General features: G+C 52.2%; 1 protein-coding gene across 2 annotated transcripts in view; it reads left to right on the top strand.

Moving 5' to 3' along the window:
- The window catches only part of PPP6R2 (protein phosphatase 6 regulatory subunit 2), a 98186-nt gene that overhangs the window by 60601 nt on the left and 21794 nt on the right, over positions 1–15791 (top strand). For both annotated transcript variants that reach the window (XM_080343986.1, XM_080343987.1), the window contains exons 6-13: positions 147–212; positions 1365–1477; positions 6517–6630; positions 7762–7888; positions 8350–8502; positions 9173–9376; positions 9988–10052; positions 13582–13697. In XM_080343986.1, the coding sequence (XP_080200112.1) occupies positions 147–212; positions 1365–1477; positions 6517–6630; positions 7762–7888; positions 8350–8502; positions 9173–9376; positions 9988–10052; positions 13582–13697 (958 nt within the window). The remainder of the gene's footprint in view (positions 1–146; positions 213–1364; positions 1478–6516; positions 6631–7761; positions 7889–8349; positions 8503–9172; positions 9377–9987; positions 10053–13581; positions 13698–15791) is intronic.

The following is a 15791-nucleotide window of genomic DNA, read 5'->3' as shown; positions in this document are numbered from 1 at the left end:
AGCGCCTGCAGCTTCCATTGTGCAAGCAAAGGCAAAGCCTTTCCCTTCTGGACGAGCCCACGTTATGCAAAGCTGCTCGAGGATCCTCTGGGTTTGAATTCCGTGATAACAAACAAGGGTTTTCTTCTCCCCTGTTTTCTCTGCAGTGGCTTAACGAAGCAAAGATCATCCAGCGCCTGGTGGAGCTGATCCATTCCAGCCAGGACGAGGACGTGAGTATGGCGAGACCGGCTGGTCCCTGGGGGCGGGTCCTGGCAGGTCCAGAAGAACCTGTGGCTCTCGCTGGTGGAAGGAGATGATCCGTGTGGATGGGCCTCCTGTCCTCGGCTTGTCTAGCTCAATTACAACGTGTTTTGTTGGATTTTTGGTCTGGTTTTGGCCTCACTACAGATTTCTTTGTTCATTCCACTGCCGCGTCAGCTTGTCTCGGTGTCAGCGGTCAGCGGGACTGCACTTGGTTTTAAGTAGGAACCCGCTGTTTGACACAAGCGGTTGAAAAACTTTTAGATGAACCAGTTCACTGTAACTTTCAGTTCTTTTTAGACCAGGAATAAGCGTGTATTCACCAAACACTGCGCCAGAGCTCTGGCTCTCAGTGTCGGGTTCCTACACTGTCATTCCACCCTTGGTGTTGAGCCCCGGGAGCCGCTCTGGTCTCCACTCCGGGGACGGAGAGACCGGGCCCCTCCCGAGCTCCAGCAGCGAGTGAATGGGGGCACAGGGTTCTTTGGGAGCTGGAGGTGGTGCTGCCGACAGCGTGATTCCCTCATCACAGCCACGTTGCCTCTTTGAGGAGAAGACCGGGCAGTCCCATGCTGCTCTGTGTGTGCTCAGCAGTGCTGGATGCTGCAGTGCAGCGTGAGCCCTGACACGGGCAGTGTGTAGAGAGGCTGCCGCTGCCGGAGTGAGACCATAAGTTTATCAAAATACTACTTTGAAGCCTTTTAATACGTATTAAAAGTCATGAGATTGTAAAGGGTTTTATCAAGCTGTTGTTTTTTCCCCGTGCAGAAAACCTCCTGAGCAGCGAGGAGAATGAAATACTTGGGTTTGGAATTTGCAAGTTAACGCAGTTGGTCAGGAAGAATAAAAAAAGAATCCTCGCTTTCTGAAATCTTTAACTGCATTTAATTGTTAAGTTTGGGAAGATCTCCTCTTTGATTTTAAAATCTGCTAATGCTTCTAATAATGGGCATTAGCGTTATGTTTAACATGTGAATAATGTAGAGCCTGGTAGCACTTGTTGTGACCAGTTCTGATGGATTCAGCTCTGTGCGTCCCCAGCTGTGTTCAGTTTCCTCTGCCAGCCAGGAGGAGCCTGGTTGAGCCCTTGGCACTGAAATGCGCTGTGTCCTTGTTTGCAGAGGCAATCAAACGCTTCCCAGACCCTGTGCGACATCATCAGACTGAGCAGAGACCAGAGCAATCAGCTCCAGGACGTACCTGAGCCCGACCCACTTCTCACAGCACTGGAATCGTAAGTACTCAGCCCAGGACTGTTGCTCAGCTAATTGCTGCTAATATTGTCGCTTCTCGATGGCTCCTAGAGACTCTGTGTGTCCAGCCCCTGTGCCAGCTGTCTTACACTGCTGTGAGCCGCAGCGTCGCTGAAACTCCGTGTCTGTGGCTGTGTCTGAAGGCTGGAGATGGGTTAGTGATCACAGTATCACAGTATCGCAGTATGTTTGGGATTGGAAGGGCCCTGGAAAGCTCATCCAGTGCAATCCTCCCGGAGCAGGAACACCCAGCTGAGGTTACACAGGAAGGTGTCCAGGCGGGTTGGAATGTCTGCAGAGAAGGAGACTCCACAACCCCCTGGGCAGCCTGGGCCAGGCTCTGACACCCTCACCAGGAACAAGTTTCTTCTCAAATTCAAGTGGAACCTCTTGTGTTCCAGCTTGATCCCATTACCCCTTGTCCTATTGTTTGCCACCGAGAAGAGCCTGGCTCCATCCTCATGGCACTCACCCTTTATATATTTATAAACATTAATAAGGTCACCCCTCAGTCTCCTCTTCTCCAAACTAAAGAGCCCCAGCTCCCTCAGCCTTTCCTCACACGGGAGATGCTCCACTCCCTGCAGCATCTTGGTGGCTGCGCTGGACTCTCTGCAGCAGTTCCCTGTCCTGCTGGAACTGAGGGGCCACAACTGGACACAAGATTCCAGGTGTGGTCTCCCCAGGGCAGAGCAGAGGGGCAGGAGAACCTCTCTGACCTACTGACCACCCCCTTCTAACCCACCCCAGGTCCCATTGGCTTCCTGGCCACAAGGGCCCAGTGCTGGCTCATGGTCACCCTGCTGTCACCAGGACCCCCAACTCCCTTTCCCCTACACTGCTCTCTAATATGTAATTTCCCAACCTATACTGGAACCTGGGGTTGTTCCTGCCCAGATTCAAGACTCCACACTTGCCCTTGTTCTATTTCATTACATTTTTCCCCGCCCAGCTCTCCAGCCTGTCCAGGTCTCTGATGGCAGCACAGCTTCCAGTGTCACCACTCCTCCCAGCTCAGTGTCACCAGCAAACTTGCTGACAGTCACTCAATTCCACACCTGATTCGGGACCGGGTGACACTCGTGTGCTGAAATGCTCACAGTGAATTCGGAGGAGGGTGAACTGCAATTGTGATAGTTGAGGGAAATCCCATGAGGATAAACCTTAAATTTCCCGTGTTGAAAGTGTTCCTTGGTGCCGGGCGCGAGGGGTCAGTCGCACTTGGCCACACTGGCTGTCGTTCTGCACTGGTGAACGCTTGCGCTGTGCAGACGGATTTCAGATCCTGAAGTTGCTGTTTATCAAAATGAGGCAGAAAATGCTGCGACAGCAGAAGTTTTCTTCTCCTAACTTGTGTGTCACCGTGCACCTCGTTTTGCGGAGGGCGCCCCCCGCTTCCCTTCCGCTGGGCTCTCCTGTTCCAGGTGCCCCCTGCCCTGCTGGTTTTGGCTCCTGGCTCGATGTCAGTTGGAGGTTCCTTACCGGAGGTGTTGCGCACATGTCCCAGAGCTGGTGGTGCTGAGATGCTGCCCGTACACCTCCCCACACTGCCCCCGCCCCTGGCCTGCGCTGGGTCATTCATCTCCCTGCTTCTATTCCAAATGCGCTTGAACCCTGTGAGCCCACGCACTTGAAATGCCTCCCCAGCCCTCCCTCATCATACAAAAAGTTATTGCATTTATTTGCCACTAGAGGATGAAAATTCAAATCTGTGTCTTTGTGCCACCCCCGGATCCATTCGTGCGCTGGAGTTGGTGTCTGTCACCACTTTGTCCTCAAAACGTGTCACCTGCCAGCGCCACCACCTCTGGTCGTGTCCCAGAAGCAGCGTGTGGTGCTGCAGTTAAAGACGACGTGGCGCAGCACACACACACAACTGCTTCCGTAGTTCTCTGCCTTCTGGTTGGTGAACTTTGCAGACAAGATTTGTAAATAGAGATATTATTGTCTTATTCGGCCTGGGAGTTTGGCTGGAAAAAGTAGAAGAGCTGTTTTGGTTTGTGTTGTGTTTTCACATCATCTAGTGGAACTTATTTAAAGGTCTGTCACTATTGTGGGGAGAGGAATCAAGGGAATCCCGTCATTCGGAAACTTGTTCCACAGCCTTAGCCTGGTAATAAAAGTTCTCATGTGCAGTTGGCAAAAGGAGCATTTGTAGCTTGGGGGGTTTTTAATTCATTGGGTAGCAGGTGGTTCTCTTGATAGGCCGTTGTGCTGCGTGCGGTGCCCCACGCTGCTCCGCTCTGCTGCACAGCCCCTGCCTCTGGTGTTACTGAGGGAATCTGCTGATGAGAAACTTGCCCTTGGAAAGTGTGCCTTTGTTAGGAATTATTTCTCAAATAGTGTTAAGTGTGAGTTGTATACCAGAAAGTGTTGATTTTTCACGTTTAGTCTGTTCCTTTCTTTACTCTTTATAATGTAGCTTTAACTTACTTGTGTTAGCGTGTTTACTGCTTCCTATAGTTGCTAAAAACCTAAGAACATTTACTGAAGGTTCAACATGAGATTAAAACAAAACAGTCTGTTCTAGGCCTAGCGGTGCCATTTTGACAGGAAAGGGATGAAAGGAGACTCACAGAGCCTGGCGCAGGCTGCGTGGCTCGGGCTGACCTTTCCTCACCGACTGCTCCTGTGGACCCGGAGCCGGCGCCGTTCCTGTGCCGGGCTGTTCGGTCCGGGCTCTGAGCTGTGTGTATGCACAGGTATCGGGCAGAGCTGGGACAGGAGCTGGTGCGGGTGAACGTGGGACCTGAATCCTGCACCGAAAACCCCAATCCCTGCAGAATGGGCTCATCACCTTCCCCAGCGCCACACACCTGCCCTGCAGGGAAATGCTCTTGCTTAAATGGGACATCGCCTTTGGTGTCTCTGCAGCAATAAGGCAGATCTGGGCTTTTGTCCTGTGCCGCACCGTGATGTTTTATCATCGAATGGCACGATGTTCAGAGATGGGAACAGAGCTGGGGAGGGGCTGAGGGACCTGGGGGCTCAGCTGGAGAACAGGAGCTGAGGGGAGACCTTCTGATCTCTGACCTGCCTGAAAGGAGCTTGGAGCCAGGGGGGTCGGGCTCTGCTCCCCAGGAACAAGCGCCAGGAGCAGAGGAAACGGCCTCAAGTTGCCCAGGGGAGGTTGAGGTTGGATGTGGGAACAATTTCTTCCCCAAAGGGCTGTGGGGCATTGGAACAGGCTGCCCAGGGCAGTGCTGGAGTCACCAGCCCTGGAGGGCTGGACAGACGGACATGAGGTTCTCAGGACATGGGGCAGGGACAGGGTGGGTTATGGTTGGACTCCATAATCTGGAGGGGCTTTTCCAACCAACATGACTCTGCGATTCTATGTTAGCTTATCAGTGCAGGTTCATCCCTGGTTGTGGAGCCTTCAGCATCTCATCAGAAAGGCTGAGAGAGCTGGGGCTGCCGAGTGGAGAAGAGAAGCTGAGAGGGGTGTGATCAATGATCAATATGTCAGGGTGGTGTCAGATGGAGCAGACTCTGTTCATGGTGCCCAAGGCCAGGGTGAGGGGCAGCGGGCACAGACTGAAGCACAGGAGGCTCCATGTGAACATGAGCAGCCACTTGTTTGCTGGAGGTGCCAGAGCCTGGCCCAGGCTGCCCAGAGCGGGTGTGGAGTCTCCTTCTGTGAGCCATTCCAGCCCTGGGATCCTGTGTGATCTGCTCTGGGACCCTGCGGGAGCAGGTGGGGCTGGGGACCCGCAGAGCTCCCGCAGCACTAACAGCTGGGGGGCCGGGATCTCCCACGCTGGGTCGGTTGGAGCCCTGTGCGTTCTGGAGCTGAGCCCCAGCTCAGTCGTTTCCCCGGCAGGTCCAGGAGATTCCAGCGGGTCCGGGGTCACTGGTGCGGGGTCCGATGGGCCCTGGAGAACCTGGGACTTCCAGACTTTCTCTGTAGTTTTCATCTCTCTCAGTAGTTCCAGAGTGGGACGTGGAACTACCCATAGATAAAAATAGTTGTGCAGTTTCAGAACAGCATTTCTAAAGTCATTGTACCACAGAAGTGACATTTTTGCACGCCTTACCTTTCCGCTGCAGGTCACATCGCTTCCTTTCCCTGGTCAGTTTTTCCAGGCGTCTCTGGTAACCTCGTTTGATCTTTGGGTGACTTCTTTTCCAGTCGTGGCTGATGCGCGGATGCTCAGCGGGCGCCGCGGGCAGGAGCCGTGCTCGCGGTCACACATACGTATCAAATCTCAGCTTCTCAATAGCTGTTGGCTGCATGCAATAGAAGTGACTTCAGTTCATCATGGCGATCTCTTGCTTTCTCCTGACTCTGCCTCTTGTGTATTTGGATGATACTCATTAAATAACTCTTCTTAGCGTGCCCAACACCGGCGTTACCTTTGTGCCGATTGTTCTCCGGTTCTGAGGCCGAGCTTGAGCGTCAGGATCGATTTCGGTGCTCGAAAGGACCTATGAGCTGTTTGTTGTGATCCCTTCACCTGCCACAAGCACAGTGGCCTTTGGGAGGAATCTGGTCTTGGTTTAAGGGCTCAAAGAAATTGGGAATTAAAATACTTCAAGGAGCTAAGACTGCTAAAAACGTGCATGTTATGTACAGTTTGCAGGCCCTGGATCTCCTGATACCCCGACAGGTGATAAGAGTCAACCCAAGATGTTGTCCATCTGCTGCAATCCTGATGGATCATCTTAGACTGTCAGTGAATGGCTTCATCTTGTCTGGAGCTGAATTAAAATGACCGAGTTAACACTTGGCTGCTCTTGGAGTTGGTAACCAGGAGGTGGATCCTGTTGATAAGAGAACAACATTAGGGGCGGGGGTCTGGGTGTTTATAACCAGGTTTTGCCTTCATGCTGAGGAAGCAAGTTCAGAAACCGGGTGCAGAACCGTGAGACTCGAGAGAGGAATGTCTTTATTCTTTCTCAAAAACGAATCGCAGCCTTTTTTTTCCCCAGAAAGCCCAGAAATGGGTATTTTGTGACGAAAGCAACCACCAATTCGTTGCAGTTGCTGCGGTGCTGATGTGTGTGTGTTGGTCCGCAGGCAGGAATGTGTGGAGCAGCTCCTGAGGAACATGTTTGACGGAGAGCAGACCGAGAACTGCATCGTGAACGGGACGCAGGTCCTGCTGACGCTGCTGGAGACGCGGCGCGCTGGGTAAGTCCCGCGCTCCGCCGGCCGGAGCGGCTGCCGAACTTCGGCGGGGTTTTACCGACGCAAAACGGGACATTTTGGGCCTAGTGCAAAGTGCTAGAAATGGGCACAGAAAAGGGGGTGTGTGTATTTTTTGGGTGCAGGGGCCGTGCAGGGCAGCTGTACCAGCTGCTTCTCCTGCACACGGATGGCAAAGCCTTGGCCGTAAAACCCGAGATCTGACAGCGGAGTGGGCGAGGAAGTGGGACGGCGCGTCATCTGCGGCGTGATGTCTGCAGATATAGATGGCGATAGAGCTTTAGTTTTTAGTTTTAATTATATCTCCCTTTCATTTCTTTTTATGGAGCTGGAGGAGAGAAAAGGCAGAAGAGTTCTGGGGAGGAAGGGAGGCATTGCGAGTGTCGGTTTCTCCAAAAGGAGAAGCTGAGGGGGCGGGAGGAGGCGACGAGAGGCGCTGGAGGGAAGGACAGACGGCGGCGTTGGGCAGACACGCTGCTCAGCAGAGTCCTGTGCACAGATAAAACTGAGATTTGCGGTGCTGTTAATGGTTCAGTGCCCGGGATCTCTGGAGGTCTGTGAGCTGGAGGCTCGGTGGTTCCTGTCAAGCCCATTCCTGCCTTCCTGGAATTACATTTCGTTACCCAAATGAACGTGTTTCTTTGCGCTGGAAGGGGCTGGTGGTTGGTGTATTGCTCATTTACTGCCGATACAGGGGGGCGAGGGAGCGGGGCTGCTGCCGACGCGGGGCCCGTCGGGCCGTGTGTGTGCACAGCTTTCGGAACGCCCGGGGAAGGCTCCCGGTTTGTCCCAAATGCTCCCGGTGAACTGGTGCTGGTGTCGTTCGCTTTTCTGACGTGTGGGGAGCTCAAGAACCGGGGAGCGCTTGGGCGGTTGTCAGCTCTGCAGGCAGCTCCGTGGCAGCCTTCCCACTCACCTCATTCACAGCTTTGATTGCGTGAATGTCATCTTGTAAATGATATATTAATGTAGTTATGTAAATATATTCAGCAGTTGGAAATGTTCTATTTTTCGTATTCACGGTTATTTTTTCAAGATAAAATGGCCAACGTGGGCAGTGCGACCGGAGGCCACGCTAAGGCTTTGTCCCATCCTGACTGTTGTGTTTCCTTGCAGAGTGGAAGGACTGATGGACTCGTACACTCAGGGATTCGAAAGGTCTTACACTGTCAATAGCAGCATCTTACAGGGGATCGAGCCCCGGCTGAAGGATTTCCACCAGCTGCTGCTCAGCCCTCCCAAGGTAAAGCCTTTCCCAGCCTTGCGGGATTTCCTGTCCTTACACGTGTCGCTGGGTGTTTTCCAAAGGCACCGTGTGCTGGAACAGGGAAACATCTTTGGAAGACAAATTGGCACTTAAGGTCTAGAAGTCAGTGCTGGGGGACGAGGCGGTAGGAATTTTGAAAGCAGCTGTATTTGAGGAAAACCAAGAAGCAGAACTGGGACTGTTGGTTCGTGTCAAAATGGTGAAGGGGGAAGAGAAAGGAGCCTGGAGTTAGTGGGTATTTTGATGTTAATGTTCAGGTTTGGAGTACAGGTCTCCCAGAGGTCACAGGACACTGTCCTCTGTGCGGGAGCATGGTCGGGGTTTACCTGCAGAGGACGCTGATGAAACGCGCTCTCTGTATCCAATCAGACCATTGTGCACAGACTGCTGAGGAAGTTTGGTGTTGGTCGAGGTGCTCACGATGTGTTTCTCTGTAGAAAACAGCAATCCTAACCACGATCGGGGTCTTGGAGGAGCCTCTGGGGAACGCTCGTCTTCACGGCTCCCGGCTCATCGCTGCTCTGCTCCACACAAACACTCCCAGTATTAATCAGGAACTATGCAGACTCAGTACCATGGATTTATTACTTGTGAGTGACACGGGGGACGTGGGAGGGGAGAGGGGAGCGCTCGAGCGGGAACGTCTCTGCTTCCCTCCCTCCGCTCGGGACAAGGCGTTTGTTCCATCTTCTGCTAATTTGCTGAAGGCAGGAACATCCATCCTCAGAACAGCTTTTGCAATAGAGGTGCAGGCGTTCAGTATTCTGAACTGAACCTCGTGCTTCACGTGTATCGGTACAGTAGTTTCAAGGTGTGTAAGCAAAGCAGTCTGGTTATCAGGTATTTTTTTATCCTGAGAGCTGATGGTTCAGTCCGGCCGTGAGCAGGGCCGTGCGCTGGGAGCGGCCGGTACCGTGGGGCGGTCTTCCAGACTGTCATTTTTATACAAAAGACATTACTTAGGTAATATTTTTCTTGTTATGAGTTCAGCCGCAGAGTTTGGTGTGTTCAGCCCTTTTGGTTTGGTGTGTCTGTGCTGGGGGCCCGGGCTGTGCACAGTGTTTCCAGCTGGGGGAACGTGCACGTTACGGCACAGCACCCGGCGCACGCTCAGCTGGGAGTGAACGCTGCGGCACACGCGTTGGTTTCAGCGGAGTTGCTGATGGAACGCCCAGCGGGGCGCTGCTCCCGTACCGCTCGGCTGTTCAGCATGGCAGGATGTACCCAGAGTGAATTTTTGTGGTTCTCATTTTGTTCCAGGACTTATTTTTTAAATACACGTGGAATAACTTTTTGCATTTCCAAGTGGAACTGTCCATAGCAGCTATTCTCTCGCACTCGGTGCAAGAGGGAAAACCCACTACTGCCGACCCAGAGAGCAAAGACGAGGTGCTGAACGGGAACGTGGCCACCGAGAGCTCGCAGCCCCCGGAAAACACCCCCGAGAACATCATGGTGACTCACGTAAGTCTGGCCGTGTCACCTGGGGCTTTGAGACCGGTTGGTTCAGCCTGGATGTGCATTAGCAAGAAAACAGTAAAACGAACTGTTGGAGAGCTCGGGGTTTATTGTGAAGCGGCTCCGTGTAACTTGGTGCTGTCGGTTCTGGATGAAAGCGTATTTGCTTTTATACATTGGGTTTTAGCATCCAATTACAAACCAAATTTACCACCCATCTTATTTAACGGGCTTGTGAATCCATCCATTTTTATTTAACTTTTTACTAAAGATGTGTATGAACTTTGGACAAAAAAGATAATAACTACAACTACCTAACCTTCTGCGTTGTGGCCCTAATAAGACAGTTTTGTGTTGCATTTGTACAACAACCACCATGCTGGTGCGGAGCGCAGGGCAGACTGTGGCTCTTTGGATGTTCAGGGGTGTCATGTTTTCTCAGAAAAGAACTGAGAGAGCAGAAACTTGAGCTGCTGGGGGAATAACGGCTCAACTCTAAGCTCTCGCTCAGTAGGAGCGAAGGAGCCACCAGAAGCACCCGGAGGTCAGGACCGGCCTCCCGCGGCCGCGTCTCCTCTGGCCGCTCCTCACTGCTGTCCCTGTCTGTGTCCCGCCAGCTGTTCCAGAAGTGCTGCCTGGTGCAGAGGATACTGGACGCCTGGGAAGCCAACGACAGAATCCAGTAAGGATCAACCCGCGTCGGGATATTCCCTCATAATTTACCATTTAATTGTGTCTAAAATCATTTGGATTTGGGTGGTGTTGCAGAATTAAGATTATTTGCATGTTGCAGATTCACCAAATCGGCGTATACTTTGAAAGGATGATTTATTTTAACTCTTATAACATCTCAGCCCAAATACACAATGCGGTTGGTTCTTGCTTTCTCAGGAAATTACATGGCATATTCATTCCGTAGAACATTGGCTCTTTTCTTTTGTTCTTTCCCGTTGTTTTAAAGCGCACGTTGCGTTCTGTGCGAGGCGGCAGCAGCGCGCAGCCTGGGCCGGGAAAGCCGCTTTGCCCCAGATGTGCCCCACAGTTAATATTCTAACTCTACAAAACACTTGGATTTCATGTTGATCACAAGGATTATAAGAACTAAATAGTTTTTAAAAACCCCAAAACGTATTAAAGTGAAAAGGTTACCTGGGTTTCTCTTTGTCCATCCAAAGGCTGAGGTTCTCCCTCGCTATTTTGAATTCCTTATGGCACCTCAGTGCTGTGTCAGTTCCCAGGGCTGATTTTGGTCTTATTGCCAGGCTGGCGTTGCTGGGTTGGGTTTGGGGTTGATATTTTGGGTTTGGTTCGTTTGTTTTTCCCCACTCATGTCCCCCCCGGCTGTTCATAACCAACTTTTCCCATAATTCCATTGCACAACTATCACCGTGCAAAGTTTTATAGGCCACAGAAATATCTGTGGTTGCTGCTTAAGAGTTTTCCTAATTAAATTAGATCGGAATTAGAGCTCATCCATATCTCATGCCAAACAGTTCCAGTCACCACATTGGAAAGAATTTTATTGGCAAGAAACAAATACTGAATTACCGAGAGGTGTCTTGGTGGCACGATTGAAGGAGTCAGAGTTTTCAGGAAGAATATTGTGTGTACGCGGTGAGGAAATGGAGCCCCCGAGTCAGAGATTCCAAACGGAGAGCTTGGAATTGTTAAAAATCGTCACTGAGACTGCTGGTAACATATTTTCCTGTTACAATGTGGAATTGCTCCTTGGATTCTCTTAGTTTGACTTATTCCATATGTTCTTGACCCAGCCGATTGTCGGCCTGGGGAGCCGGCGTTGGGAACGCGGTCTGCTCACCCGCGGAGCTGGCAGCAAGCAGGGTTTGCTGCGGCACGTCTCTTTTGTCACCCCATGTAAATGTGGTAACGTCCAGTTGTGACACGGTTGATAAAAAGTGTTGGAAAGTGCAGAAATGCAGGTGGATTTTGCAGGTTTGCTGCGTTGCAGGGGTACGATGGGCCGTGCAGCTCGGAAAGAGCAACATGTTGGTCCTTGTGGAGCAGCCCTGCGGCATCGCTGAGCGCGGCTTCTGTCACCCCGCGGTTTGAATTGTTGAGAAGGCCGCGCTTTGCAAGTTCGCTGGGAAACATCTGTTTAGATAGGGAGCCACAGGGCAGCTCTGCGGTTGGCGCCGGGGCCGAGTCCCTGTGTCCCCGGGTTTGTCCCCAGCAGCCCCTGGCAGGGCCCTGGGGCTGTGCGGCTGTGATCGTACCTGGGGTCCCTAAGACCCTGCACATCAAGTCCAACTGCTGAATACTGGACCAGGCTGCCCTTTGGGGAAGAAATTGTTCCCACATCCAACCTCAACCTCCCCTGGCGCAACTTGAGGCCGTTTCCTCTGCTCCTGGCGCTTGTTCCTGGGGAGCAGAGCCCGACCCCCCTGGCTCCAAGCTCCTTTCAGGCAGCTCAGAGATCAGAAGGTCTCCCCTCAGCTCCTGTTCTCCAGCTGAACCCCCAGGTCCCTCAGCCGCTCCATCACATTGTGCTCCAGCCCCTCACCAGCTCCGTTTCCTTCTCTCCACTCGCTCCAGCACCTCAAGCCCTTTCTTGGCGTGAGGGGCCCAGAACTGCCCCAGGGTTGGCGGTTTGGGCTCCCCAGGTCCCAGCACAGGGACGGTCACTGCCCTGGGCCTTCTGGCCACGTTGTTCTTGATGCGTGTCAGGATGCCGGTGTCTGTTGATCATCTCGTCCCCCCCTGCCATGAGCAGGGACATCTGCACCAGCTCAGGGTGCTCAGACCCCGTCCAGCCTGGCCTGGGATGTCTCCAGGGATGGTTCATGCACCGCCTCTCTGGGCAGGCTGTTCCACATCTCACCATCCTCGTGGGGAAGAATTTCTTCCTTAGATCTAATCTAAATCTCCCGTCTTTCAGTTCAAAGCCATTGTCCCTTGTCCTGTCATTCCCTGCCCTTGTCAAAGTCCCTCTCCAGCTTTCCTGCAGGTCCCTTTAGGTACCAGAGGCTGCTCTGAGGTCTCCCTGGAGCTTCTCTGCGCAGCTGAACCACCCGTCTCTCTCATTGTCCCCCCAGGAAGGGCTGGAGCTTTGCTCTGGGAACTCATTTCTAGGGTTTCCCTTTCTTAGACAGCTCTGAACCCTGAATTGGGCTCACAGTGCTGTTCTGGCCGCAGGACCCACGTACAGATGCGGTTTGCTTTGGCTCTGTGTGCTGGTTTTTGGGATGGGAATGTGCGGAGGGACCAGGTGGGTTTTTACCCAAACCGTCTGCTCGTCACCTACACGTGTTCGGCTCCGACGTGAGGGAAAAGCCGGAGATAATTTCCATATGAACGTATGCTTTTTTAGAGATTTGGGAGGTGAGGATCACACTTTTCTAGGTGTGTAGGGCCCTTAAAAAAAAGCTTAAAAATGTAGCTGTAACGCACCACAAAATTAACTCTGATGTGTTTAGCATCTTCCTTTCTCCAAAGGGAAAACGAGTCTTTATTATGTGTTGACTCCATTAGCATCTCAGAAAGGAAACTTTGTTGTTCAGCTGGAGACGTAGTGACGTGAGGTAGAAACTTCTCGCCATCCTGTTTGTAAGGGGTTTAGGTTTGTTTGGTTTGATTCCGACCCCCCGGTTTTACCTGTGTGCCCCTTGTGCCGCGCCGAGGAGCAACGATTTCCGAGTTAGAGCTCGGGGTTTTGGATACACCGATGTGACGACGTTACAGTGGATGGTAGTGCTACATCGCAGGGTTCCGTCCGGGCTGCACTTCAGCACCTCCTGTTTCAAGGCAGAAATGCCCTTTCCAGACATGCTGCTGGGGTTCCCGTTATTCCCAGTGGGGTTCCCATTATTCCCAGTGGGGTTCCCATTATTCCCAGCGGGGTTCCCATTACTCCTCCCAATCTCCTGAGCCCTTTGGAGGCTGTGGAAGCTGGAATCATTCCAGGCTCTGAGCCCCTGGTGCTCAGCGGCTGCTTTGCTGTCCGTGAAGAACCACCCGGACTCAAAGAAAAGCCACTTGGAGACTCAGCGTTGTCTTCTTTTTTACTTCTTTTTGTAAGAGGCAATTCTAACACTTGTAGCTTAGTGTCTATTGTTCTCTTGAATTCATCCACTTAATGCTCTAGAGCTTTCTCAGCAGCAGTGCTGTAAATTCCCATTGCTGGGAGTTTTCCTTGGCGCAGTTACAGTCGGATAACGTCGTTCACTCCCCTCTCAATGCCCGTTGTGTTGCAGGGCAGAAGGCGGCATGCGGCGGGGGAACATGGGCCACCTGACGCGCATCGCCAACGCCGTGGTGCAGAACATGGAGAAGGGGCCCATGCAGACTCAGATTAGCGAGTTCATTAAAGGTACGTGCTCCTCGCTCCTTTTTATTTCCTTCTTTGAGTAAATAACCCTCGCAGGCCGTTCAGAAAAAGAAATTCCAGTTAAACATCACCATTTCCCATGACTTAAAGTCTAGACCAGATTTGGTTACTCTTTGTTTCCATACAATTCCATTGAAATTGTTGGAACTTTGGTTTTGCAGCTGGAGGGTGAAGGTGTCCCTTTTGTGCTCAGAAATGTGTCATTTCACCCAGGTTTGTGTTGGTTTGCGGTGGTTATTGGTGGCGTCCCAAGGTGGCGTTTCTGGACGGTGTTTCTGCTTGCTGACATACACAGCGCCAGGCCTCGGCCATCGCAGCTCTCTCACGCTTTATGTCCAGAACTACTTCTGACATTTTTGTGTGATGGGAAATCGGATTTTCCATCTGCATCTGTGTCGAGGGTTCCGATTGCGGGGTGACAATCAAACCCTGGCAGGTGTATTGTTAATCCCCTCTCCTCCCCTGCTTCCCCCTTTTGCCCCCCGTCCCCCTTCCCACTCAGCACAGGCGATCGGGAGGGAAAGAAGGACAGAGAGAAGAGAGGTGGAAAAAATTAAAGATGTTTTACTAATGCTACTAATAAGAATAGAGAAAATAATACAAAATATACAAAACCAATCTTGAAAGTCCCAGCAACTGCAGAGCCGGCACCCGAAGTCCTGGACTGGACTCTGCAGCCGAGCGGAGCTGGATTCAGTCTCTCACTGGCCTCAGTTCGCAGGGACGACTCACAAGGTCCTCTGCTAATGTCGCCGTAAGCAGAAGGGAAAAGGGAGATCACGAGTATCTCGTCCCTTTCCCACTTTTATATGAAGTATTCACGTGAATGGGATGTTATACACAGTTGGTCAGTCTCTTGGTCACTTGTTTCTCGTCACCCCTCTCGCAAGATGTCCGTCCATGCTTATCAATAAGTTAGCATTCCATTGCTGGGTTTACCAAATCATGGGTCTGGTTCTCCAGGAAAATGCAGCTGATATGAAGCTTTAGCTGACAGGCAAAATCACTAAAAGAGAAACTTGTTTTTAACAAAACCAGGACAATCTGTTAAAGGAAACAAGGAGCACAAACACAACTTGATGTTCCGTTTTTGGCGTCTGAGGAGCGTATGAAATGGCAGCGCAGTCACTGGTGTGCTGCCGTACCCCGTGAAGACGGGGGCGGGACGGTGGAGTGGCACAGCCCCGGCTGGCATGTGTGACCACAGGGCCGTTGCCGTCGCGCCATGGCGCTGGCTCTCCCTCCCTCACCCCCGTCCCCACCCCGGGGACACGTGGGGACACTTTGAGGTCCCTCTCGCTCGGAGGCAGCTGGTGGGAGGAGGGGAGCGAGTGCCATTGCATCGCTTGCTTTGCCCCCAGCGCCTTTGAAAACCCGCCAAGCCGCCCGGATTTACAACAGGCTTCACTTTTGCACCCCCCTGGATGGGCTGGGCTGATGGAAGGTCTGCAGGTAGCTTTTTGTGCAGAGAGACTATAGAGAAGATCCTGTCCCCCCCTGTATATACACACTCTTCACCGCCCTCCCTTACATGTCCTTTCTGCAAATTGCAGCCAAGTCCCTCCATGCCCAGGCCCTTCCCACACTGCAGCCTCTGCTGCCCCTCAGATGGACTCAGACACACCGCACCAGGGGCCACAGCCTTTGCTGCCTCTTAATAAACCACAAGGGATAGAAAAAGGGAAAAAAGAACAGAAGAATGGTAGCACTTCTTGTCAGTCGATCTTTGGGGGTTGCAGGCGTGGTGAACGCGTGTTCCTGCGCTGTTTGGACGCCTCTGCTTTGCCTTTAGCAGCTGCTGTAATAAACTTGCAGAAAGTACTGGATTCACAGAGGTGTTACCAGAAACACTGACAGAAAGGGTCACACAGCCATCCAGGGGGTAAGCCCAGCTGCACAACAGCCACTCTCAGAAAGGAAGGAAGGCAAATGTAAAACTGAAGCCACACACGCTGCTTTCAGAGAATTGTAGTACAAGTTTTGTGTCTTTAGCCCGAGCGAGTTAAGATCTCAAAGACCGGTAACATCTTCCTGCTTGGCCCAATGAAAGATGTTCCTTTCTCTGCAAAATGTGCC

Source organism: Nesoenas mayeri, assembly GCF_963082525.1.
Source record: "Nesoenas mayeri genome assembly, chromosome: 1".
Lineage (NCBI taxonomy): Eukaryota > Metazoa > Chordata > Aves > Columbiformes > Columbidae > Nesoenas > Nesoenas mayeri.
This window is presented reverse-complemented; position numbering and strand designations above follow the sequence as displayed.